The sequence below is a fragment of the Rutilus rutilus genome (genome assembly GCF_951802725.1).
Source record: "Rutilus rutilus genome assembly, chromosome: 18".
Taxonomy (NCBI): domain Eukaryota; kingdom Metazoa; phylum Chordata; class Actinopteri; order Cypriniformes; family Leuciscidae; genus Rutilus; species Rutilus rutilus.
In genome coordinates this window covers 16,252,792-16,278,793 of record NC_140231.1, presented here as the reverse complement: position 1 = coordinate 16,278,793, position 26,002 = coordinate 16,252,792, and the positions used below count along the sequence as shown (strand labels likewise).

The 26,002-nt window shown below is 37.8% G+C and overlaps 2 protein-coding genes across 8 annotated transcripts in view; one reads left to right on the top strand and one right to left on the bottom strand.

The window, feature by feature from the left end:
* The window catches only part of nrg2a (neuregulin 2a), a 105,654-nt gene extending 102,062 nt beyond the window's left edge, over positions 1 to 3,592 (bottom strand). The window contains exon 1 of one of the 2 annotated variants that reach the window (XM_084387897.1): positions 3,385 to 3,592. The gene's annotated coding sequence lies outside the window, so the exon portion shown is untranslated. The remainder of the gene's footprint in view (positions 1 to 3,384) is intronic. The other variant, XM_084387896.1, reaches the window with a different exon arrangement.
* Positions 3,593 to 3,695: 103 nt separating this feature from the next.
* LOC311277559 (uncharacterized protein) lies at positions 3,696 to 26,002 on the top strand. Of its 6 annotated transcripts, XM_084387913.1 has the most exons (11): positions 3,740 to 3,816; positions 6,933 to 6,961; positions 7,816 to 7,923; positions 8,009 to 8,094; positions 9,345 to 9,667; positions 13,557 to 13,704; positions 15,745 to 15,862; positions 17,055 to 17,096; positions 17,224 to 17,265; positions 19,958 to 20,189; positions 24,736 to 26,002. In XM_084387913.1, exons 5-11 carry the CDS (start codon positions 9,496 to 9,498, stop codon positions 24,960 to 24,962), a joined length of 981 nt encoding a protein of 326 aa, XP_084244039.1. In that variant the 5' UTR covers positions 3,740 to 3,816; positions 6,933 to 6,961; positions 7,816 to 7,923; positions 8,009 to 8,094; positions 9,345 to 9,495; the 3' UTR covers positions 24,963 to 26,002. The 6 variants fall into 6 exon arrangements, with proteins under 6 accessions (XP_084244038.1, XP_084244036.1, XP_084244037.1 ...); XM_084387912.1 differs by lacking the exon at positions 6,933 to 6,961 and having other exon boundaries at positions 3,696 to 3,816; XM_084387909.1 differs by having other exon boundaries at positions 7,816 to 8,094.

Sequence of the window (26,002 nt, the reverse complement as noted above, 5' to 3'; positions counted from 1 at the left end):
TGCTACATAGATTTAAAGGCATTGAATCCAGTCAACATTTTTAATTATGGACATTTCTATTGTCCTTGTGATGAAATGGAATTTGAGTAACAGTTTTACATGAACATCTTCAGTAAATTATGATTCTTAAATATTCTTACATTTTTAAATCACTTATTGCATTCCCCCCACATGAAGTAAGTTTCAATTGCGATAAAATATGGAAAATAACTGCTTCTGTTGATAAAATAAATAACCACTAATCATGAAAATTCTGGTTGGGCAATCATAAATCAAATATAACAAAATACAACTTTAACCATTATAATTCATATAAATGCAAGCAAGCACATAGTACGCATTCTTTTATGATCATGTTGTTTTGGTCACAGACCAGAAGTGAATTGAGGAAAAGACCTTCTAATTAACCATTATTTAAAACTTTATACATTTTAACCAGATTTATTTGATATTCTCAGGGCATTGCAATGATGTTACAAAATCAGCATAAAACCATAAAAAGTTTGTCAGTGCACAACATCTTTCCCGAGATACAGCATCACTGCTTATCTACCAGCAGATTTGTTTTTCTGGATAAGTAAATGCATTTAGGTGAAACCACTTAAATGCACTTAAGTTAACAGGTAAAGACTGAGAAACTTTGCAAAAGAAAAAAAACAACTATATGAAACAGTTCAAAAAGATGTCTGTAAGGTTTAAAAATGTATTAATGCTGTATTACAAATGCCCTAGGACAGGTATACACTGCATTTAGGGTGTCTCAATCGGCTCCCTGGTTCAGTAGTCAGGGAACTGATCAGGGAGTTGGGCATTTTAAGTGCTGTCTTAATCGCATAATCCTTCTAGTGGACTAAAATGTTCGCTCCCTAAAAAAAGTCTCAAAATGCACTATGAAAACCAGGAAGCATCGATGCTCACTATGGCTGCGTACCAAAACCTAGGCAGCTGACTTGTTGCATTGCTACCTTATCAGACAATGACTTTGCAGGCAAAGTTTGCATATAAAGGTACCTCAAGAAACTGATTTTGGACAGACTTCTGAGGCAGGGTAACGGTTTAATGATCTACAGCAATATAGAGCGAGCTTTGCTCATAACTAAGCAAATATTTAATTACTACAATAGTAATTTCTCGAATGAAATCAAAGGTGGAAACCGTTGGTCAAAAACATAGATTTACACACAAACCATCAACCACAACTTTCAGATACCATCTTTATTTTTTAGCTCAACTGTCACAGAATGGAAAGCACAGGATTGTGGGATATCAAAGGTAGTGAAGGATACATATATGTCCTTCTGTCCTTACCAGTGCCTGAATTCACGATATACTGATTCACGACCTAGGTAGGGAGCTAGGGAGCTGATTGAGACGCACTCATAGATTTATGAAATTTTGGCCATAGGTGATGCTGTCATCAAACTGATAATGTACCATCAAGGCATGATGGCAATGACGCCTACCAAGGCTGCATCCCAATTCACCTATTTATACAATGCATTTCCTTTGGAAAGTATACGTACTTTTAGGATGCAGCAAGATTATGCAAGTAATATGACATGTCATATAATTGTCTTGATGCCACAGGCTTAATTGTTGTTTAGTTAGTGCATCCTGTCACTGTAAACTGGTCTGTCACTTATCCGGTTACAGTTAACATCCTGACACTTCTTTTTGCTACCCTTCATTTCATTTCCTTTCCCTATACTACAATGCTTCCTACCGTATTGGAGAGACAAGAAACAGCAGCACGTCACTGAAGATCTATCAGACGCATAACTGTCAGGGCACTTTGTATGACACATCTCTTTATTTATTGTTTTAGACTGGAATACCAATGTTATCAGACTGATATAACAGAAGGGTATACACAGCCTGTTTCTTAATGGAGAATGTAACTGCATTCAGTAATATAATTAAATAGTATAACTATTCAATAATACAAAATTAAAATCAGCATTTTTTTCCCCCATGTTTAACATGGGTTGCACACTTTTCCTTAAAGATGTTCAAGGAACATAAAATTCACACAAATGCATCCACAATGAGCATTATACATGCATGTGCAAAAGCACCCCAGTTAAGATTATTAATCATTCAAACTCTTTAATAGCAGCATTTCTGTTCTCTGTGAAAAGAATGCATGTGGCGTTCACCATTAAGTGGCGTTCACCACATAATAAACAAATTATTGTCTTTGTCTGTCCTTGCAAGAACAAAGTATTTTGTCTTTTTTTTATAGCATTGAAACATTAAAGGTGAAATGTGTGATTTCTGCACCACTAGCGGCAACGAACGGAACTGCCAAAATAATGTCTGGTTTTCTGAACGCTCTTCCACCTTCCATTGCTCTGAAAATGCCATTGAATGCACATCAACTTTTTTTTTACAATTATAATTTGAAAAAAGGTTATGTGGTTGGAATGACTTTATAGTTTTGTTCTACAACATACATTACATACAGTCAAAAAATGGATTCTAAAAATCTAAAAGTAGTGACTTATTAACTCGTATTGGTGAAAAGAGGTGACTGATATGAATCAAATTCCATGCTCAAGGTTAATTATATCAATCTAAGTGAAAGTCTCCCTGTTTTGTGCCAGATAAATATTGATTTCTGATTTGGTTGTGATAATAATATTTTTTACACAGCTCTCTGGATTTATTGATTCTGATTGTTCAAGCATTGAGCGGTCAAGCATTTTCATAAAATGACCGCCAAAGTGTACATTTTACTGTAGCACATGGCAACATATTGGTGCTACTTATCTCGTGTATCTGGCTACAAAAAAGCATCTTTCTCCACCTATAAATATCTGTGTATTATGACTAAACAATTTGCCAACAATATTTAAATAATAAATATTTCATTTTACTATACAGTAGATATTTTCCATTACCTTTTATGATTATTTATTTATTTATTTTTAATTCATGTTACGTTTTTATTTTATGTTTACACGGTGGTACAACCTTAATTTTTTTAAGCAACAAGAATACTTTTTGTGCGCAAAAAAAAAAACTAAACAAAAATAACGACATTATTCAACAATTTCTTCTCTTTCGTGTGTCTCTGACTCTGTTCACAAACGCATGCGTCTGGTAGGCCTACTGAGCCAGCGTTCTGACCTAGGCTAGAACCCGGAAGCGCTGCTCTGTGTTAACAACGTGAACGATGTCAGAGACTGACACTGAAGAGAATAAATTGTTGAATAAAGTAGTTATTTTGTTTTTGTTTTGTGCACACAAAAAGTATTTTCGTTGCTTCATAAAATCAGGTCGAACCACTGTCGTCACATGGACTATTTTAATGATGTCTTTACTTGCCTCAGACAGAACACCCCAGAAAGAAAAGAAAGTGTAATTCTGTAAAATTTAACTTACCTGAAACAAAGTTGTCCTTATAACCCCTCTTATAAAACAGCTCCTAAAGCGAATATGTTTAAGTAGCCTACCAAGACCGTCCATTTATGATGTGAAATACGCGTTCCCATTCTAATAAAAAGCTGTTCCATCATGTATTTCCATAAACAGAAGACCAGCCTCCTCAGGATAATGCCGCGTTCAACGATTTTAGCTAACCATGGAGGTCAAGCCATGAAGGTTTTTTTTTTTTTTTTGCGGTGCCATTAGCCAATCAGCGTTGGCTTGACGTCACTTTGGCCCCTGAGTCATTAGTCACATGGCATTTAGGTTCAGGTGATTGGTTTAAAAACCCAGGCTGCATTTGTCGGCGTTCACATATATCGCTTATTTCGTGTCCTGCGGAGCAAGTGTGACTGAGATGAACGCGAATGCGAACTGACCTTTTTCAAGGTATTGCATAAACGCCATTGATGTTTGGTAGGGCCACACAATTAATCGTTAAAAAAGCAAAACTGTTGCCGCGTAGGCCGTCAAATGTTTCTGTTTATATGGCGCTGTCTGTGTTTTGTTTTAAGCCTTCGCATATGGAAACTCTAATTTGGAAGTGTTTTAATTTGGAAGATATGATGATGCTCTATGGCAATTGTAACACCCATGGAATGGACAGCTTCAATGATGAAAATGTAGCCTTTTCGAGAGAAAGTCGACTGCGCGCGGACAGTCTGAGTGAAAATAATGCCAGCATTAAGTCTAATGATCGCTGCTGTTATGTAGTTAATGTAAACATTGAATAAGTTTAGTTTTTTCACGCTACACAGTTAGAGGACCGATGTAAACAAAGTTGACGTTTAGGTAGCCTACATCATAACCACAACTTTTCTCAGAGTCGTGCAACACTATTATTTTGGAGTAACGTTAGCTAATTGGCGCCATCTTCAGACTTAAATGGTTACTGCGACATTTTTAATTTCATGGTATACGTAGAACTAGAGGCACATGAGTCTCCAATCAAGCAAAAAAAAAAAAAAAAAAAAAGATGAAAACTTAAACGAAATTTAGAAACTGTTGCCATGGGACCTGACCTTTTAGACCCATTATTAATAATAGTAAAAATTACCAATTTAAAAAAATATATATTATTACTGAAACCTAACATTAAAATGAATTGTTTTTAAAAATAAATGAATCTAATCCATAATATTAATAAACATAGTATATAAATAGGCTAATAATAAAATAGCACAGACACCAGTGCAATTTCAAACACTTTTCAGGACGTTTGAAGGTTTTTTTTGGGGGGGGGGGGTTCTCATCCATTTCAGTGTCCAGATGTTTAGCACTAGTCTAAGTGCCTCATGTGAGTCAGTAGTGACCTACTTCTGTGTTAAACCAGTGACGGGTGTGGTTCTTTCATCAAGGAGCCAGTTTTGGGTTATCTGTCCTGACCAGAAGCCTTGTCTGGTTCAGTCCAATCTTTAGTCAGTTGCTTCTTCACATTGCGGCAGCCATAGTCTCAATTTTTAGTCTCTTAAGTTTTCATATAGTCACTCAAATTCTGTATGAACTACTTTAACCAAAGTATATTTGAACTTTTGGAAGAACTTACGGCATATTTGTCTCATTTCTAAACATCTGTGCTAGCGTATTTGTCTTATTTCTAAACATCTGTGCTTCTTGGAAACCACAAACAGTGTCTGTGCTTCAGTCTTAAGTGTCTTTAAGGACCAGATCAACAATGTGAACAAGCCTGAATTATAGTTTCCACACTGGATGGACTGAACATTTGAACACACTGCCTGAATGTCTCTTTTAGACAGCTAATAAAGTCCCTTTGACAGTCATCCAGTTTTTCTGATCTGATAGATACGCCATCTGTTGGCTGAATATTGTCAATAAATTATAAGAAGCTAATTTGGCCAGACGTTTAATAGTTTTTAACTTTTCACTTTTGCCATAATCCCAACATAACCAAAACACTTTAAAAAACAAAAATAATCAGATTTATAGACCCAATTGTCCCTGTTAATTTGTTTAAAATTAAAATTGATATTATTTATTGATTATATTTAAGTCTGATTATTTGTTGATGCATAATAAGCACATAGTTGGTATGTTTAGTAGCTATTCAATATTCTTTTTGTTATTCTTGTGATATGAGTAATTTGCTGCTGAAAATACAGAAATTTTCCATTCAATTCAATGTATTCCACTCAGATATTGTTTCAAAGGCATGGGTGGTTGACCTTGAAAATAACAGTCCAGGAGCAGTCCAAAACATCAATATCTGAGCTGAATCATAAGCGTGGTAATTCTGAAATGAAAATAAGAACATTTCAAAGAACGTTGGAAAACAACCACTAAGATGTAACATTAACTCTAAAAATTGCACAAATAGATGCTGACAAATTTTGGCCTGAAATGTGTATAAACAAACGTTGTCGACAAAGCTATAAACGTTTAAATGTATAAAAAGCTATGCCAACATAATATACGTTTACATAAAAAGATATAGAAGAAAAAATAGATAAAAAAATAAATAAAAAAAATTGTCATTTGTATTGGGGTGTAACAAAACCCTCATGTCACGATTCGATACGTATCACAATCCTGAACTCACGATACAATATTATTGCGATAATCCAAGACATGATAAAAGGTCAACAAAAAATACTGTTGACTAAAATGCTAAATTTGATATTACATTGTGGGTTTAAATGAATAGGCTTGAACTTGGTGCTGATAACCCAATGCACAGGACAATGGTGACACCAGAACAAAAATATTCATGATTCTGTAACTGAAAATACAGAATTATTTTAAGCGAATATGCTTGCACTCTGTTACTGATTAGATATATTTAAAATATTGTAGGCCACTTTTTACTGGTAACATAAGACGTTTGGCATTATCGGGACTCACAAATATTCCCCCATTGCATTATGATGCATTATATTCAACATTATATATAGTAGTTTAATGTACACTGACACTCTGTAAACTTGGATCATCTTTAACCGTTATTTTTATTTTGGGTGAACTATACACAAAACGGATCCATGATGCATATACCGTTGCATTTTTGTATTGCGATACAATTGGATTGTGACATAATATATTGTTTTAATCTATTTTGTATATATACATAAGGGGCTGGGGCTGTCAAACTTCAGAAGGACAATAAAATATCATAAAATAAGTAGCCCTTATGAAGTCATGCAATGTGTGATTAACAGACTGACATTTTGGTTTCACATCTGCTGCATCTCTCTAATCTCATCATCTCCATCCTGTATATTCAGACAGGAGAACTTTTTTTTTTTTTTTTTTTTTTTGTTGACAACGAATTTGTCAAGATATCATTTTTGGTTCTGAATGGAATTACAATTGAAGCCTAGCGCTTCGAGAGAGGGGAAACTACCTATTGTTTTTAGGTGTTACTACTCTCACAAATGTATTATATGACTTGAAATGATTTGGAATTTTATCTTGACATCATGGTTCCTATGAAATGTTTTGAAAAGACCTGTGCAACGATTCTTCAGAATTTCTTCTTCTGTGTTCTACAGAAGTCGTACAAGTTTAGAACAACATGAGGGTGAGTAAATTATGACAGAATTTCCCTTTTTTGGGTCAACAATCTTTAAATTAACATTGTCCATTCATAACTGACCGTCCGTCGAAAACCAATAGATGGCGCTGTTGATTAAACTTTAGTATTGAAGCCGTGACGAAGCAAAGGCAGTCTACCTTTTCTTATTGCGGAAGAAAGAAAATCTTCTTTAGGATACATACTTGCAGATAAAAGCTGTCATTGGCAAGAGACCCTATAATAACTGAGAGGGAAGGATGAAATTAAAAACAAGGGAAACTAAATTCCAGAGTGGCTGGATGCATGTCAAATATGACTGGAAGTTTATGAAAAAAAAAAAAAAAAAAAACAGTAACTTTATTATTTATTTGTATTTCTATTCACCGAAGTTATCACTGTATCCTTTAATAAAATCGGTAAAGATAACAAACACTCGGGCGCCATCTGGTGTGTGATTAGGGTAAAACATCTAATGCGTATTTCATAGCTTAATGTCTTATACATGAACAACGTCGTCTTTTTTTTTTTTAAACAAGCTTTTAGCTTGTAAATCAATGTCCTTCCTGTATGTTAATTTACAGTAAAAAAAAAAAAAGGAAATAACCTAAATGGAAGTTCTGCTGATTTAGAAGCATTGGTAAAATTTCCGAGAGGGGAAGTGCGTAATTTTTCAGCAAATACCATACAGTGGTGTTTTATTTTTGGCCTTGAAAAGATGCTGAGTAATGTGAAGATCCTCTTGAGTGTTTCTGTGTAAATTCCTTTGCTCAAGAGTGAAGTTCTGTGTCATGTTCTCTTCTTCTCCTTTTAGCCGCCCCTCCTCCTCCTCTCCCAAAATCTCTCCCGTCTCTGTTAAACAGGATGCTGCTACTTCGTTTGCGGTGCCAACAGCTGAGGTCTGCTTCCTGAGTTTCCCTCCAGCCTAAGAGAGTTGCAGGAAAAGAAAGGAAGTGTGTGTTTGAGCGAAGGCAAGGAACAGTGTGTAATGTACGTTTGTGAGAGAGAGCACAAGAAAAGAGAGAGACTGACTATGGAATGCTGTGATGTCACCAGCTAAGTCATACACAAAGGCAAGAAGGACACACAGGCACTCACTCTCCCTCTTACTAAAGTCTGCCGTGGAGCGTCCGCACCCAGCTGTGAGTACATTTTACTTCACACAGGCTTTTTTTTCTTCTCTTTCCAACTTTCTTTCCACTTGCCACCATATTTCTCTGTTTCTAGACATTAACTGCAGTCTATTAAATGTGTAGACAGGCAGACATCAACTCTTTTGTCTCAGTTGCTGTTGTTGTGGTGGTACTCCACCCCCCCACCCCCCCCCCCCCCCCCCCTTGTGTGTATATATATAATGGGATCTCAGACTTTTTTGTAGTTGTAGACCTATGTCTCTCTTAAAGAGGTCATGGCATGGTAGTTCAACTGTGGCCAAAATAAGACAGTTAAAATAGAGCAGAAGTATATTGTGAAAGGAAGGGGGAGCTGCTGACAACAGAAGTTAACTTTCGTTCCTCAGGAATCCCCCCTTCAGGCCTAAAAAGAGCTGGGAAACCATGTGTCTGAGTTGAAATTACAACTAGGACCACCAAATATGATGATTCCCCCTTTCTAAAATACAAAAGCAGCAACGCATTTTGATTTGATTTCTGTTTATTATGTGTCAGGACAAAGGTGTGATATCAGCATTATATTAAAGCTGTTCGTTTTATTTAAAATATTCTTTATAGCAATATTATTTAAAAACTTATTTGTGATATGTTGACTGTATCATATTTTACCTATTATTAAAGTAATTTTACATGTATAAATCTTTATAATAATAATAATAATAATAATAATAATACATTTGTTTTTGATTAAAGGTATAGTGGAGGATCTTTCCGAATTTTAGATAAGACCCGCCCTCTCCACTTTTTGAAAAGTTTGATTGATTCACCAGAATGATTGACAATTAGGAGGACCAATAGTATAGGTGATCCACCCGGAAGTAAAAAATCCTCCGCTATACGTTTAAATAATTGTAAAACTATAAAATAATCAAAACTAATGTTATGATTTCTGACAAGTTTTAAAAATAGATAATTGTATCAATATAAATTATATAAATGCATTAAACATATTTCATTCATCTTTAAAGTTAACAGCTCTGAAAATAATTTTTGTAATATTGTATTTAGTTAGTTAATAAACAAAATATTTTATTTAAATGTTCCCATGCATACTAAAGAAAGAAAGAAAGAAAGAAAGAAAGGGATCAGAACCTTTATTGGCACACTGTTCATTTAACATAACACACAGTCTAAAACTGCACAGGAAGAGAAGGGGCAAACAAACTATTAAAGAGATCAAATTGCTTCCAGATGTTGTAATCTGTCATTCCTTGTGACAGCGTGTCCAGTTGATGGCTGCTGATCAGTGATGAGAGCGTGTGTGTGGTGAACGGACCGAGCTGGGCTTCATCGTCTTTACCACCGTCATCCTCATTCTGAAGGGCCGTTGCTGAATCTCAGGATCTATTCTGGTGCACCACACACACGGCCATGCTGCAGCAGATCTTGAACGATATGTACATCGACCCGGATGTGCTGGATGCTCTGAACGACGAGCAGAAGAAGACGCTCTTCCTGAAGATGCGCGAGGAGCAGGTGCGGCGCTGGAAAGAGTGTGAGGAGAAGCTGGAGAGGGAACCACTCAAACCCAAACCAAAGACAGGTGGGAACTAGGTTTATATTGCACCGATGCAATCTAAAATTGACATGTTATGTGATCTGTGCATCTTATTGAAGCGAGTTCTCTGAGAACTTTTTAATACAATTGATAACGTTTACAAATTTGTATTAGATTTAGTTCTCAAAACTTTTAATCAAATTGCAGATTTGTTATCTTTATATCTGTATATCTACTACTGGATAAGAGCATAAGCTCATTGATCATAAAAAATAGAAAAAATATCACAACTAGTTATATTAGGCTATATTATAGTAATAATGTCAATCTAGTATTTTTATTATACAGTTTTTCTGTTTTAATTTTGGTTTATTAAAATTGTTAATAATAATAATAATAATAATAATAATTATTATTATTATTATTATTATGAAATTAAACTTGACAGCCCGTAATCAGCATGCATTTTCATGAAATGGAAAAAGAAAGTGTTTTGTTCCACAGGGAAACTAGCACAAGGGTGGTAGTGATTTTTTTTTTTTTTTTTTTTTTTTTATAATAATAGTTTTAGACATGCGCCTTTCTGACTGGTTATGTCTCTCCTCAAAGAGACATACATTTTACTTATTAGAGGGACAGTCTTTCTGAAGTTAAAGTTCTTATTCACGTGGACATGCAGCAACTCATCAGTATCTGTTTAGATCAAGGCTTCAGAACATCTTGAGGTTTGAATGTGGGACCTTTGAATTGCTAGTGCAGATCTTTAATCAGTGCGTTTACTGTTCCCACATCTGTTGGCCAGGCCAGTCTGCTCTTGCTTTTTATTGCTGACTTTAAATGACTTAATATGGTCAGAATCTTAATGTGGCACATGACTCAGTCAGGACAGAATAGCTGAGCTGATAAAACACGGTTCGCCACTGTGGTTCTGCAGACTTCATGGGAAAATGCCTTGTGATGTCCGAATTGGCTCAGATGTTTGGGCAACAGAAAGTGCTTTGAAACACAAGAGTGAATATGTTTGAGATGAGAGCTTATTGATGCTTCAACTGGGAACATCTGTCACTGACAGACACAAGACCAGACAAGTTAAAAATTTTTTGACTGAGCCGAAGACGTCAATGGAAAATTTGCATGACCAATATCAATAGAAGCTAATATTTGTTTACCACATGGGGATTCCCCTTCAATTTAACCACTTCTTAACACTCAAGGGTCTCAGACGTCACACATACGAGACTTGCGTGAGGAGGACAAGTGTCTAAAACCGGCTAAGAGGGAGGAGTAAACGGCAAAGATATGAGAGGAATGCATCTGAGAGATAGAGGGTATCTGTAAAACAGCAAAAGAGCTGGAGAGCAGTGAAAAAGCAAACAAAAGAATGAAAAATGAAACTTTACATTGCTTGGATAAAGTTACAACCCGGTTTAAACTGGTTAGACGTACAGAAAACTTATGGAATCTGGCATATCAGCTTCGTTACTGGAAGAGCTAAAAAGATCACAGATGACAGATCTTCCTCAACTAGATTAGTCAATGAGGTAAAAATTAAAAGATTGCCATGAAATGAATGTTTGAAGTGAGGCTTAAGTGTCCAAAAACTCTTTGAGGCCACAGTATAGTCATTTTCTTGGGTTCATGCTTTAAATAATGTGCACTGAAACAATTTAGGTTGACATGCGTAACTCCAAGAGGAAGTCGTCTTCGGCTAATAACAAAGCAGTTGTTATCAGGTCCCTGAGGTTCAGACCTCAGAGGAGAACAGAGAGTCCTCTATCTCCTTTAGACAACGGCAGCTGTTCTTGCAGGTCAGTGGTTTCCCCGAGACATACTGATACAACATCTTGATTCCCACTGTGCAATCTCTGTCTTATAGACGGGTTCCTGTTAGGAAAGTGGCTAAAATGTCAAAAGTCATTCAAGATTCTGTTCCACAGTAATGCAATGCCATAATAAAATAACAATAAAGAGAGTCTCTGGAGGCTGGCTACACAAGCCAGAGGAAACATTTCTGTTACTGACCCAGTTTTTAGAGCAAGAAAGGAAATTTCAGCCAGGCCAAGTTCCATTCCCTCACACACATGACTGCCAACAAAGCAGGAAGTATACAGGAAACACATGCACTCAAAACACACTGAGGAGGAAGAGAAAGGGAGAATGTGGGGAGGAGACACAGATTGTATATCTGATTATCAATAGTTGTAAACATGATGTTTATGTTTTGTCTTTGTCTTGTAACTTAGTTTTTTGCTTTTAGTTTTATGTGTCTTACTTTTTAGCGCTACCATTCAAACTTTTGGGGTCAATATGATTTTTCTTTTTGATAATTTTCTTACTTTTGAAAGAAAGCAATTCTTTATTTTTTCAGCAAGAATGCATTCATTTGATAAAAAGTGACAGTAAAGACACTGTAATAAAATACTTCCATTTCAAATAAATGCTCTTCTTTTGAACTTTCTATTCATCAAAGAATCCAGAAAAAAATGATCAGTTTCCACAAAAAAAGAAAAAAAAAGAAATTAAGCAACATAACCATTTTCAACTGTGATAATATATTTAAAAAAAATACATTTCTTGAGCAGCTAATCAGCATATTAGAATGATTTCTGAAGGTTCATTCAGCTTTACCATCTCTGGAATAAATTACATTTTAAAATGAAACTAGAAAATTGTAATTTTGCAATATTACTGTTTTGTTTTTACTGTATTTTTGATTAAATAAATGCAGGTAGCTTTAGAGACTACCTTCAAAAACTTCTTAGCGACCCCAAACTGAACGATAGTATATGTTGTTGGAGAGACCAGGTCTAGAGCATCTAACTATTAGGTGTTGAGTAAAAAGGTCTTCTCCTTTAAATGCTGCATATATAAGATGCTATTTTGTCGTCATCAATGTGGATATAAAAAGAATATAATACTACTACCAGTGTTGTAGCACTCCTCTCAAATCCGAGTCCAAGACCATATTTTCTATGACCAGTCAAGACCAGATCATTCGAATGCAAGTCTAGGCCGGGTCCAAAAAAACATCCTCCTGAAAATATGGTCTTGGGACTCTGACTTAAGACGGACTTCAGTACTACAACACTACTACTAATATTAATAAAAAAGGACTGCAGTTTGTTGGCTGCTGCTAAAATATAGAGAATAAATTACCTTTTTCCTTTTAATGTACTGAATGCCTTAAATGTATAAAATATATTAGTCTCATTTAATATTTTGTAACCAACATTAGCTTTAATCAGGGCCCAAAGTCAATGAGTTACTGGCAGGAATCATTATATACAGTATGTAATAAAACCAGCAAAAACATTTTTCAATTACTGAAACCATTTTGTTAGGCCAACCTGAAATGTTTGAAAGATGAAAATAAATGGTTGCTATTTCTACTTTGGTTTGTGCTCATTTGCTCATTTCACATGGTCCTTTTAGCTCTTACGGCAGTTTTAGACTGTTTGATTTGATGTTAGTTTTGTCTTGACTGGGATCACGAGTGTGTCAGTCAGGCTGTTAAACTGGTATCTTGTTTTGCCACAGGGCCTGCAAGAAGAACCAGTTCATCATGGGAGGGTTTTCCTTATTTGCTGTCAAACCTATTTTTCATCTCTCTTATGTGTCATCTTTCTTTTGTAACTAACTCTGAATTTAAATTTGTTGCACTATTTGTTGGAAAGACTTGGCAAGTAGTTCATAAAGGAAAAAACTCCTCATACAAGAATGTGTAGTGATAAAATATGGCGTTTAGTTTTATAGATCCAATAAGTAGCCTTAAACTGTTTTACAACACTTTCTTTTTAACAAAAATGAGTCTTGTTATGGCTGAGTGCATTCAGGAAACACAATGCATAAATTATGAAGTATAATTGTGCATTTCAATTTCAACTAGGCCAACCAACCACTAAGATTCTTTCTTTTTTTTCTTTCCCTTTGTAAGCTCATAGCAAGAGTGTCAGCTGGCTGCTGGGACGAGATGGAGACGTACAGGTCGTTGTCATCGGAGAGATGGATGAATTCAAGTCCTCCAAGATCATCTATTCAGGTTTTGGAGAGAGAAAAAAGGCCAGCGTCCTCAACAATTCACAGTATGGACACAACTTCAGTTTAAACGCTGACAAAAACACTGGGGCCTGGTTTCACAGACAGGGCTTAGATTAAGCTAGTAGTAGGCCTTAGTTAAATTAAGACATAAACATGCCTTAGAAAAAAACATTAATGGTGTGCAAAACAAAACAATTGCACTGACATATTTTAAGATTTGTTAGTTGAAGTTGCTTTCAGTTAAAGGTGGGGTAAGCTATATTTAAAAAATGCTGTTTGACATTGTTGATATTTGAAATCAACCCAAACAAACACACCTCTCTCTTCATTGCTCTGCCTCCGAAACTCGCACTCCAACCCTAACCGCCCTGCTCCATTTACATTTATGCATTTGGCAGATGCTTTTATCCAAAGCGACTTACATTGCATTTCAAGATGCACATTTACATTCTTATCAGTTCTTGCTTTCCCTGGGAATCGACCCCATGACCTTGGCAGTGCAAGCGCCAACGCTCTACTGTTTGAGCTACAGGAAAGTCATCAGCTCTGAGTGAGTCTCAAACCCCGATCCCCCGGCATGCAAGTCGAGTGCACTAACAATGACGCTAAACACCGTGTTCTCTAGCGGTCGTCAGAGCGACTCTCGCTAGCTGGCCTCCGTTACGCAATCCGAGAGTGGATGTCTGTGCAGGTGACGAACGAATGACCACAAAGCACAAAAAATGCACATGCATGCACAAGAGTAAATACAAACAAGAGTTCGTTGTTAGTAGCCAACATCACAGCAGCTCCAGACAAACAGTGACACTCAAACCCAGCGTTACTCGTCCGGGTCTGTTTTCAGGCCTTCCCGCTTGACTCTCTCCAGCGCTGGAAAGCTTTTCTAATATTAATGCGGGTCCTAAAGCTGATCATAACCCTTAATTTTCCAGTGATATTCTTCTAAGCTTTTCTCTTTTGTTTTGTGTCTCATCTCTATTTCTGCAGTCTTTCTTCAAATCTCCCTCTTGTTCGTTCTCTCTCCTCCACCGTCATACGCACCTCAAACTTCCAAACAGCGTTTTTCAAATACCGTTTACTCAAACATGCATTTTAGTCTGGGATTAGGTTGAAGCCTTGTCTGTGAAACGGGGGAAGTGTACATTGTGCTACACCTCGAATTAAATTTTTTTTTTTTTTTTTAATGCATAAAGGTTCAAGCCTCAAATATGACCTTTGGCCCCCAAGCCCATGGAATTTGAACACCATGTTGTTTAGTTTGATGGTATATCTATCTGAAACAGATCTGCTCAGTTTACTCTATACTAATCTGAATGATGTTTTTACTACCCGATTATGCAGTGTGTCATAAATATAATTTACAATACGGTTTAAAAATGAGGACAGTAAGATTTGTTTTTGCAAGAAGTCTCTTTTACTCAAGGCTGCGTTTATTTGAGCAAAAAATACCGTAAAAAGATATTTATTATTATTATTATTATTATTATTATATTTTTTAAGTATCTATTTTAATGCATTTTAAAATGTAATTTATTCCTGTGATGGTAAAGCTGAATTTTCAGCATCATTACTCCAGTCTTCAGTGTCACATGATCCTTCAGAAATCATTCTAATATGAGATTTGCTGCTCAAGAAACATTTGTTCTTATAAATTTTGAAAACCGTTGTTCTACTACATTTGTGAAAACTGCATAAATATAAATATACAGGTAAAAATAACAGCATTTATTAACTATAGAATCTTTCACTTTTGATCAATGTACTGCATCCGTGCAGAATAAATTTATTAATTTCTTTCAAAGAAAAAAAAAAATCTTACTGTCCCAAAACTTTTGAACAGTAGTGTAAATAAATTTAGTTTAAAAATTGTAAATTGTAAAACTTTTCCTGAACAAATGCAAATCCAAATCTGCATACGGTCTATAAACCTGAGGAAAAAGGGGGTTGTAAACTTATGAGCAAAACTGTAAATGACTATTCCAAAGAAATTCTGTCTCAACAGTGTGTCATCATGAAAACTTGTTTGCTTGTGAAGGGCGTTGATTCACTTGTTGTGCTTCCACGTGTCTTGTCATGTATTCAAGCAACCAGCCCGGCACTTTGAAGAGCAACTTGACCAACCGAACATCAGCGGAACCTGTACGATCAGGACGAGAAAACCTTCCTCCTAAAGCACATTCAGGAGTTCAGCTGAACTTTAAGGTGTGTTCACGTGCGGGTGTTTGTTTACCTCCACGTTCGCTCCACTCTTAAATTGGTGCCACTGTGTTTTCATGTGGCGGTGTGCGCGAGTGTGTGTGTGTAGGTGACCTTCCTGTTGCCGCCATTAATCTCGGACATAGCCGAGGGGCAGCGAGACGGACTTTCTCCACAGGGAGAGTCATCGTTCAACAGCCAAATAAATCACAACCTCCATCTCTCCCTCTTTTTGTGCCTTCCTTTCCCCTTTCCTCCTTTTTTCATTCCTTTCTCCTTCATTATTCCTTTTCATCCTTTCAAAAAAAGAAACCCTCCCACACGCACCCACCCACCCACCTCTCCATCTCTCATTGCTTGGCTCTTTGTGGCTCCATCACTCGGCTCATGTATCAATATGTCCGTCTATGTGTGACCAGTTGACGTCCATGACATTTTGAACCGACAGACAGTCCAACTTATGCAGTAACACTGTCCTTACCAAGAATGAATCAACAAGTTTCCTACCATGTGAATTTGAACATGAAATTGTTCGACGTGATTAAAACGTATTTGAATTGATATTTAATGCACCATTATGAAGAGCATGATTTTTTTTTTGGACCAATTAGAATTCAGAGTGGGTGGGGCCACCTATAACAATACTGTAGAAATAGGTGGAGGTTTTTTTTTTTTTTTTGTCACTTGTAGGTTAGAATACAGTGTGAAAGTGCAGTGATGTCATCTTTAATTAATTGTATGTGTGTGGGTGTGCATGATCAGGATCTCAGCCCCAAAAGTGTTTTAAAATTGTCTATACAGGTTTTTCAGTTAATATGTGGAGATCTCGCTACCTTCCCTTTCCTGTTATACTAAGGTGGGGGGGGTTCGTACTAGGGTTTCCATGGCAACAACGTGCGCAGCGAACACACTCCTGGGAGAAGATGTGCTGGCCAGTATCACCACACTATGATCCTCTACTTGCTAAACACAAGCATCTGTCCCTGTACCTCGACACATGTGGTTCACTGTTGCCAATTAGTGTAGGGCTGCATAAGATAGTCGCAGAAACACCAGCCCATACCCATCTGAGGGCTTTCAGATTTTGAACGGATCATAGAGTAGACCGGCTAATATCAATGTCAACTTTTGAGATTGCAATGATAAAATTACATGTAGAAGTGTGGAAGAGTTTTGCTCAGTCTTCTTGTTTTCACAGGACAACGGTGACAAAGAGCTAAGGACTCTGCTGCCTCCACAGGTGAGTTTTGGTATTGCATCGGATATGATGTTCAACAATGAGTGAGATGTTTTGTCTCAAGAGGATACTTAAAAATGAGTGCAGTCTTTTTGTTACATTTTCTAAATGCCTTCTCCTAATCCTGCAGATGCCAGTAAATGAAGAAAAGCCATCAGTACCTATAGATAATGTAAGTACCCTGTTTCATATGTTTAGTATAGTAATGTGGAGAGTTGTTTTTAAATACGAATACCTAATCCATAAAGATATGCTGTTAAAAAACATAATAGTAAGACACTTTTTTTTTTGGACACTATGATGGTATGTACATATAAAATACCATGGTATTACCAATGAGAGCAGAGCAAAATGTTATTATTTTAAATGTATAATAATTATACAGTTATTAAATGTATACACCATATATTTGTTTTCTCTTGTATTGAAGCAGGTATAAAAGTTTTGGTACAGGGAATTGACACTGTTCACAATTTCAAGTCATTTTTCAGTATCGCAGGCTCATTGGCCTGATCTGATATGCTAAATGATCACAGAGATCTCATTTACACCAGAGGAAAGTCCCAGGATCTAATGGCCACTGTTCATTGATACTGCTGCCATTTAACACAGAGCGAATCAACAGATTGTCTGTCTGTCTGTCTGTCTGTCTGTCTGTCTGTCTGTCTGTCTGTCTGTCTGTCTGTCTGTCTGTCTGTCTGTCTGTCTGTCTGTCTGTCTGTCTGTCTGTCTGTCTGTCTGTCTGTCCTTTTCTATTTAGTGAAACAGCTTCTCGAACAAGAAAAAAAATGTAGGGCAGGACTTATGCCTCGTTTCCACCGAGCGGTACAGGACAGTATAGTACAATACGATTCGGGACGGTACGGTTCGGAATTAGGGTATCATTCACAACTTCTGACAATGGAAACGGCAAAAGTTGCCTACTGTACATCTCGGTCGAAACAGGGCCTTAATGAAAGATTATGAAGGCACATGAATTTTTGCACGGATAATTTATAATACTGCAATATTCCATAAATCAGTATGGCCCATCTTGATTTCATGGTGACCATTTAAAAAAAAAAAAAATTGTACGAAATATTTATTGTGCACTAATATTAGGAAATTATAAATAATTTTAATTATACCTTATTATATTTAAATGATTTAATTACATTTTTCTATTCATTTCGTCATGCTGATAATATAATTTGATGTTAAATTAATAAAAAAATCCTGATAATATCGTTAATAAATATGGGTGGGTGTATATAGACAAACACACAATCTAATTTTGTCACGTCACCCACTTGCAGTGTAAACATGGTGTCGGTGCATATAAGTGTCCTCCGCTGAATGTTGGTGGTCGTTTCAGGCGCACTGCTCTGGGTGGAGGGGGGGTTGAGGTCAGAGCAGCTGTCCTTGTGCTCTCATCTTGAGATCCTTTTACCCTCAGCTGTCGCTCTCTGCCACTCTGATCACACCTGTTTCAGGCTCTCGGCCCTTCCACCCCGCAACAGCTGAACACGACATGTGCTTTTAAACAGTCTTAGACGAGTGTGCAAGCATTTCCTCCACGTTTCATGTCCTGTAATTTATATTCATGAGCAACCTGATTAGTGTACCTCCCTTTTTTTATATATATCAATCCTACACAAAGAGGAATAAAACTCATAATTAAAATATAAAACACTTGTAAGCCTGTAATCGATTGAGATTTATAAAACGTGTATTGCATAATGCGAGGCGTGTATTTTAGGTCGTTTGAAATGCAGACAGAGAGGGAACGCTGAAGGAGATAATGGAGTATTGCTCTCAGTATGTGGCCTGTGTGTCAGAGAGTATGAGGTGTGTGTGCGCTGCAGGAGGACCTGAGAGAGCCCAGGGGCTGATTTGGGTCCCTGAGTTCTTCAAGAGCAGATGGTTGATAAAGTTGATCAGGGAATTAAAGCGGGCGAGCCGGCGCGCCTGTCAGTCACAGATGGATGGGATTGTGGGACTGTCCCTTAGGGTTTAGGCAGGAACCCCTCTTTCCCTCTTTTTTCACTTTCCTCTCTCTTTTCACAACAGATTTATTCCTCAATATTCACAAACCCCTGGGCAGGGCAAGTCCTCACACATCACACGTTTCTTGTTCCATCGTGTGTGTGTGTGTGTGTGTGTGTGTGTGTGTGTGTGTAAACACTAAACACGGTCTGTGCTTGTTTCAGTCCAGGCCTGCAATATCTGCTGTCTTTGGCTGTCTTTTGAGCTATTTTGTTTTGTATTTTATTTTATAATATTGTTTCACTTTAGGCAATTTTATTTTACATTTTATAAAAAAAAAAAAAATGTAAAAAAAACTTTCTTTATTTATTTTAGCCATTTTATATATATATATATATATATATAATTTTTTATTATTTAATTTTTTTTAGTAATTTTCAAGCTATTTAATTTTTATTTTGGGCTATTTTATATTTTATTTTAGGCTGATATTTTTGTATTTTTTGTATTGATTTATTTTATTTAAATTATATCATAAAGGAAAGGTAAGAAATGTCATCTTTACATTTCTTAATTTCAAGAGATCTAATTTATTCCAGAGGTGTAAAATAGCCTAAATGAGACGCTGTTGACCTAATGTGAATACCATAGACCAGGTCAGAGGCGACACGTGAAATTGCTGTGGTCTGTTTCTCCGGAGAAAAGCTAACGTTTCCATTTGCTCCCCTTAATCTCATAGCATTTTACACAAAATGATCAAGATGTTAAAAAGATCTCATTTGTGTTTTTGTCCTCCCTTTCCTCTATTGAATGTTTTAAAAGTGCTCTGTTTAAAACTATAGCAGGATACTCAATTCAGTGTGCCACTTTTATAAATGGTTTCTTTTTTTCTGTGGCAGGTATCCCATCAGCCTCAGGAGTCCAGAGAGGAGGCTGAGTCAGGACACTCAAAGGATGACTCAGCACTATTGTCCTCAATTTGCTATCGGGCCCATTCGAGATCTTGCCTCCTGACACCCTCAGCTCTCAGCAGACCTGTCCATACAGACACTGAGGACACGACGACCAATCAGCTGTCTGACACCTCCAGACTCCATCCCCAAGACACCCCCAAACCTCAGATCAACAGAGGTGAGAGTCGGGTGTTTATGTATCCTTCCAGCCATATGTGTTTGTGTGCGAGTTATTTTTATTTATATTCAGGGGGAATTTATGCTGATCCATCTTGTGCTAATCTGAACATAAACATGGTTTATTAGACACTGGCATCACACTTGTGTCTCATTGAATCACTCTCATTCAGTGAGATTTCATTTAATTTGAAAATGTTACGGAGGTTTAAATGTGGCAAAAAATATTTTTCGATGTTTGACCTCAAGGAAATGTCAAGGTCATATTTCACCTCAAAATAAATTAATTAAATTTTGCTGAGAGAAAATAAAGCTTATTGTTGTAGGACCATTAAGATTTTTGCTTTGGTTGTTTTCATGACAATTAAGCACAATTTCCTCCCCAATTGATCCTTCGCAGGGGGTTTGATTGACAGGCGATCTGACCAATCATAATCCGCCATCCACCGAATCCGCCATTTTTGTCCGTCAAAGCAGTCAGGAGGCTTAGTAGATTAACGTTGGAGGATTTTAACTTGAAAAATGGTGTATACTGACGTCTTTCTGCAGTTAAAACAACATTCCTTCTTATGTTCATTCATGTTTATTTGATGCTATGAATTAACTAGAAGGAAGAGATGATCGGTTCACGAGCAGCTTTAACTGAGGTGCCACAGCGATCTGTAAGATACCAAAAGTAAGCTGGTCTGTCCTGTCTGTCAGCGCGTTGTCAGTGTCCTCTCTGCTCCGCGATGTATTTTTCACTGCGTGAGAACATGGTGTGGCGTGAGAGCGGCGTGGCTTGTCGGACATAGCAACAGTAACTGAAGGGGGCGGGTCTTTGCGAACGTTCAATTGTCATTACAAATGTTTTTTTTTTTTTTTTTCTCCTTTTCTATTTTAGTTCATGAGAATATGAATCTTGTTTTGATTCTATGGTTGAGTATTAATCTGCTACATTGCCTTTAAATATGCTTTTTAATTAAAAACAACTCGTAACAGTGTTGTAACGCAGTCTTAATTTGCTTACAGATCAGGAAATGAGAATCATCATTGAAAATATTAGGATGCAAAATATAATATCCTAATTTTATTTTAGGGTGAAATCAGTCAGACATTTCTTTTCAGTCTTCACCAGTTTCATCCATTTGCTTTTCCATTCGAAAATTTCTCTGAAAAGACAAGTCTTTATGATCTGGCATACCATGGCTGTCTTTGCAACAATAGGAATAGAGAGGGTGAAAGGCAAAAACAAGTGTCTCTGAAATCTGTCAGATTTTCTTTGGCTTCTCATATGCTCTTCTGGTTCATCCCAAAAATATGTTGCTCATTACAAACAAACAAAAAACACCTAGGATATGATCATTTGTTCTGAACGCTATCCTGGTGTTGTGAATCACCGAAACAGATGTAATGACTTACTCCAAAAGCTCAACTTACGCCATCCAGTGTGTATTATTAAGAATTACATGCAGTTCACTTCTGCAGTTTCTGTTGACTCCCCCTGCTGGACATAAAAGTGAAATGCAGCCTATAAACTCCCCCAAAGCTCTCACAATTACCTAGGCCAGGTAAGGTAATCGAGCACATTTTGGATCTAGAATATTTTTGTTGCTTGTAAAAAAAAAAAAATTCTCTAGGATATACACTTGGATATGCTTTTGTGTTCATCTATTTGGCCATGTTTAATTTGTGTGAGTGTTTAACTTTGTGGTGGGCTTAAGAGTGCGTAAATCACAGGAATGTGTGCGAGTAGCGTGCATGTTCATCCTGGCATGTGCGTGAAAGCAACAGCTTCCCACAGCTGCTCGTTCCGTGTGTGTGTGTGTGTGTGTGTGTGTCCCTTCTCTTCACCTTCAGAGGGAAGGACACACATTCCAGCGCTGCTTCCCGACTCTGGCCCTGGGCGACGCTCGGCCGGAGCTGATAAGTGACAGGGCCCCCAGCCTCCACTCCGCTCAACCCCCCTCCCCACCTCCCCCTGGCAGCCGTGACCCCCCTGCGGCCTGGCTCAGCGCACAGACGTGCTGCTCCGGAATTCTGCCCTCTGCCCCACTTCTAACTCACCCCCCCCCATTCACAGAGGTGGGGGCGTTTAAAGTGATAGCGTGCTTTTAAGAGGCGCTGGGCTGTCAGTGTGGCTCATCTGTTCTGTCTACATATGGTGACTGTGAAATTGAAAACATCCCGTTGAATGCGTTCCTGTTTTCAGAGACACACACACATCAGTTATTGACAGGGCAAACAGAGAGCAGTTTTGCTGTTCGGTTCATTGCAGTCAGGTGCTTACAGGCTTTGTCACAAGTGATTGCATGGTGAGGCCGGCAGGGGCAGTTTTGGCCGGTCTGGACCGAGAGTTTGATTTCATCTTTTGAGGAGGGGTGATAGCTCTGTGAAAGTGTCTCAGGTTTAGAGGGGTTGTGGGAGGATGGAAAACAGCAAACGGCGGCAAGCGATGAGACAGAGGCGTAGTCGTTACGCTGGTGTCAGCTAACAGCAGGGAACCTGTGTGTGTGTGTGAACGTACAGTCACGGACATGCACGCAAACGCACATGTGTGTTTGTAGGACACAGAACGGAGTACTAGTGGGGCGTGGAAAATGCGGTGGAACAAACAGCTTTAGATCACGAGTGTGACTCTGAGAGTGTGTATGCGTAAGAGCACTGTGCACGCATGAGTGTCCGCCTCAGTCGTTGGAGCCTATCCAGGGTTTCCGTGGCGACCACACAACACAGTGAGACAATCAGTGGCAGGCCCACGCAGTGCGGCGAGAGGACATTAACACAGGAACCACAGGTCAGGGGCCACAGGGAGGGAGGGAGAGGGAGAGAGAGGGAGGGAGGGAGAGGGAGAGAGAGAGAGGGAGGGAGGAAGAGAGGGAGGAAGAGAGAGGGAGGGAGGAAGAGAGAGAGAGAGGGAGGGAGGGAGGGCAGAAAGAAGATAGGGCAGAACTCATGCAAGAGACTTAGTGAATCTATATATTGTGTTTTTATATATATATATATATATATATATATATATATATATATATATATATATATATATATATATATATAAATAAATATATAAATCTATCAGGGTTCCCACGGGTCCTTGAAATCCTTGAAAGTTTGATTCTGAAAAAGGCCCTGGAAAGTTTTTGCAAATAAACATGCATAGATGCAGGTCCTTGAAAGTGCTTGAATTTATTTTGTGCAAGAAGTTTTCTGGAAAAAAAATCCATTTTATTCCCTCCAGTCCGCTAATGTGTAATTTTGCAAACACTTCGTGGGCTATACATACAAGCTTGCTTGATTTACGTTAGTTATGCACATTTGCGCGTTACGTTAAGTGTTTCCAGCGTGAGGCACTTTGTGTTGTACGTTGCCATGACGTTCACGCGCGAACGAAAATACTACGATGGTACCTCAACGTTTGTTGTTGGACACAACAAATGTGCCCCCACATTAAGTCCTTGAATTTGAGGGTATTGGTCCTGGAAAGTTCTTGAAAGATCATTGAATTGGAAGTTAACCAAGGTGTGGGAACCCTGAAAAAAAAAAAAAAAAAATTATATATACTTTTTTTTTAAGATACCGTTTGCATTATTAGTACTATTAATACTATACTTTTATATTTATAGTTTTTAAAAGTGTAAAAAATGTTTTTTGAAGGACCATTCAAATTGTTTACATTATTTGTACATCATTTTCCTTATAAATATGCATGCAAAAAATCTCATTCTGATTACTTTTAAAGAAGTATTTGTAAAAGTATTAGAATTTTTGTCAAATCAATGAGACCTAATACAAGGTTAAAGAGAGAAAGAGAAGGAAAAAAAGCAACAACTTAAAAAAACAAGGTCTTATAGGAAGACTAATTCAGTTTGTGTCTTCTTTAAAGATGATGTTTTGTGATTTAATACTGGGACATTTCCACTGACACAGCCACATGTGGGTCCGTGTCTTTGATCAGGGTCTGTGAGTGTGCGTGTGGGAGCGTTTTTAGGAGAAAGAGTTTGTGAGGGGTAAAATGTGTGTCATAGTTTGTGTGTAAAGGAGAAGGGGTATATGTGTTTTTGAGCGAGCGAAAGAGCGAACGCACTCACACATCTGTGTCCCCTGGGGACGTGGCTAAAAATAAGCAGCTCCTCAAGCCTTCTGGTGTCTGAGCAGCGTCTGTCTGCTCTCCGCCGCCATCCCTGCGGCCCTCCTCTCCTCATCTTCCATCCCTCCATCTCTCAATTACACACACACGCACACACAGTATAACCGCACACTCTTACGCACCCATAACCGTGTACACAAACACACACCAACTACACCCAGCTGCGTCCCTGCTCTACTTCCTGCGCCGACGACCTCCGGTCTGGCAGTCTGTAGCCGAGGAAAAAAGAGCCAGAGACACTGAAAAGAGGCTGAAAAAGGGCAGAAGAGAGTGCGAAGGGAAGTGAAAAACTGAGTGAGGGGAAAAGGGCAGAAGAGGGGTGTGGGAGAGGATGATTGAGAGAACGTTTTGAAGTTGTCGCCTATGAAAACAGACCTTGAAGCTTGAAGTCCTTGTCTCATCACTCTTACTCCATTTACAGGTGATTTCCGAGTGGTTGCCGCCTCTAAACGGGCGTTTTCTGTGGATGTGGGGTCCGAGGTAGCGGAGGAGAACTGTTTGGGACGAGGACGGGTTGCTCAGCTCATGAAAACTTTCAGTGTGTCCAGCGAGTCTCCGGCCTCCCAAACGCCACCCCGTGCCAACAAACCTCCAATCCCGGAAAAGCCTAACCACTTGAGACTCCGCCCCGCACCCTCTCTCAGGTAATCGACAAGGGACCAACCGCTGCGGCGCAATCAGGACGCCTAGCCAGGGGGCTTTGTCATCGGCTACATTTGAAGGGTGTGGGTGCTTAGCCTCTCTCAGGAATTTGAGTATTTTAGTTGCCAAATTCAATTTTTTTCAGTATTGATGTATGTTTATTTTTATTTTTTACATGGTATGAGTGATTTGTAAAAAAATGTCAGCAGGAATGAAACGCCAGTCATATCGCTCGAACATTCGGCAATATTGTTGACCTGGCTGTATCACTAAACTGCAGTCAGATGCATATTTACAAGTGCCTTTCTGTTTTTAAGGGTCACATGAAATCTTAATTTACAGTATAAGATTGAGAACTCCAAAAAACAAAAACAAATCATGCTTAACCAAATTTAATCAGTCCATCAGTCTGTTATATACTTAATATTTTGCTTCCTCAAAACACGAAGGCCGGAGTTTGTATTAAGGCTGTCACGTTTTAGTGGGGAAAAGTCAGATATCTGTACAAGTGGTCAAATGGTATATATATATGTGTTTTTTTTGTTTTTTTTGGCTAATGCAATATCAGAGTGCAGGGTGGCTAATATAATGCCCATATTTACTGTCAATTACTATTTAAATATACAATATTTACTCAATTCACTAAAAATACTAGGAAATTCACTGACAATGCTACATTTTGGAACTGACCGTGCCAAATATTGGCTAATTAATCAGCTTGGCTGATATATTGGTCTATCAGTACTCTGTTGCTGGTTTCATATGTTTTTGTTTGTTTGTTTTTTATCCTAGCCAGACATTTACATGAAAGTTGTTGGTCTTATATTCAAGTTTTCAATCTTTGGTAATCAGGTCAGTGGGGCAGTGGTCACCTTCATGTAAATTGTTTTCTCACAGTCACATTTGCTTGCACTTAATGTTGTTGTTTATTACGTGTTGTGATCTGGAAGAGTTTATATAATTACTCTGTGTAAGGCTTGAATGTCCTGTCCACACATTCAGGATAAGTGTGGGATATTGCCTCTGTAATAAAATGATCAAACCCC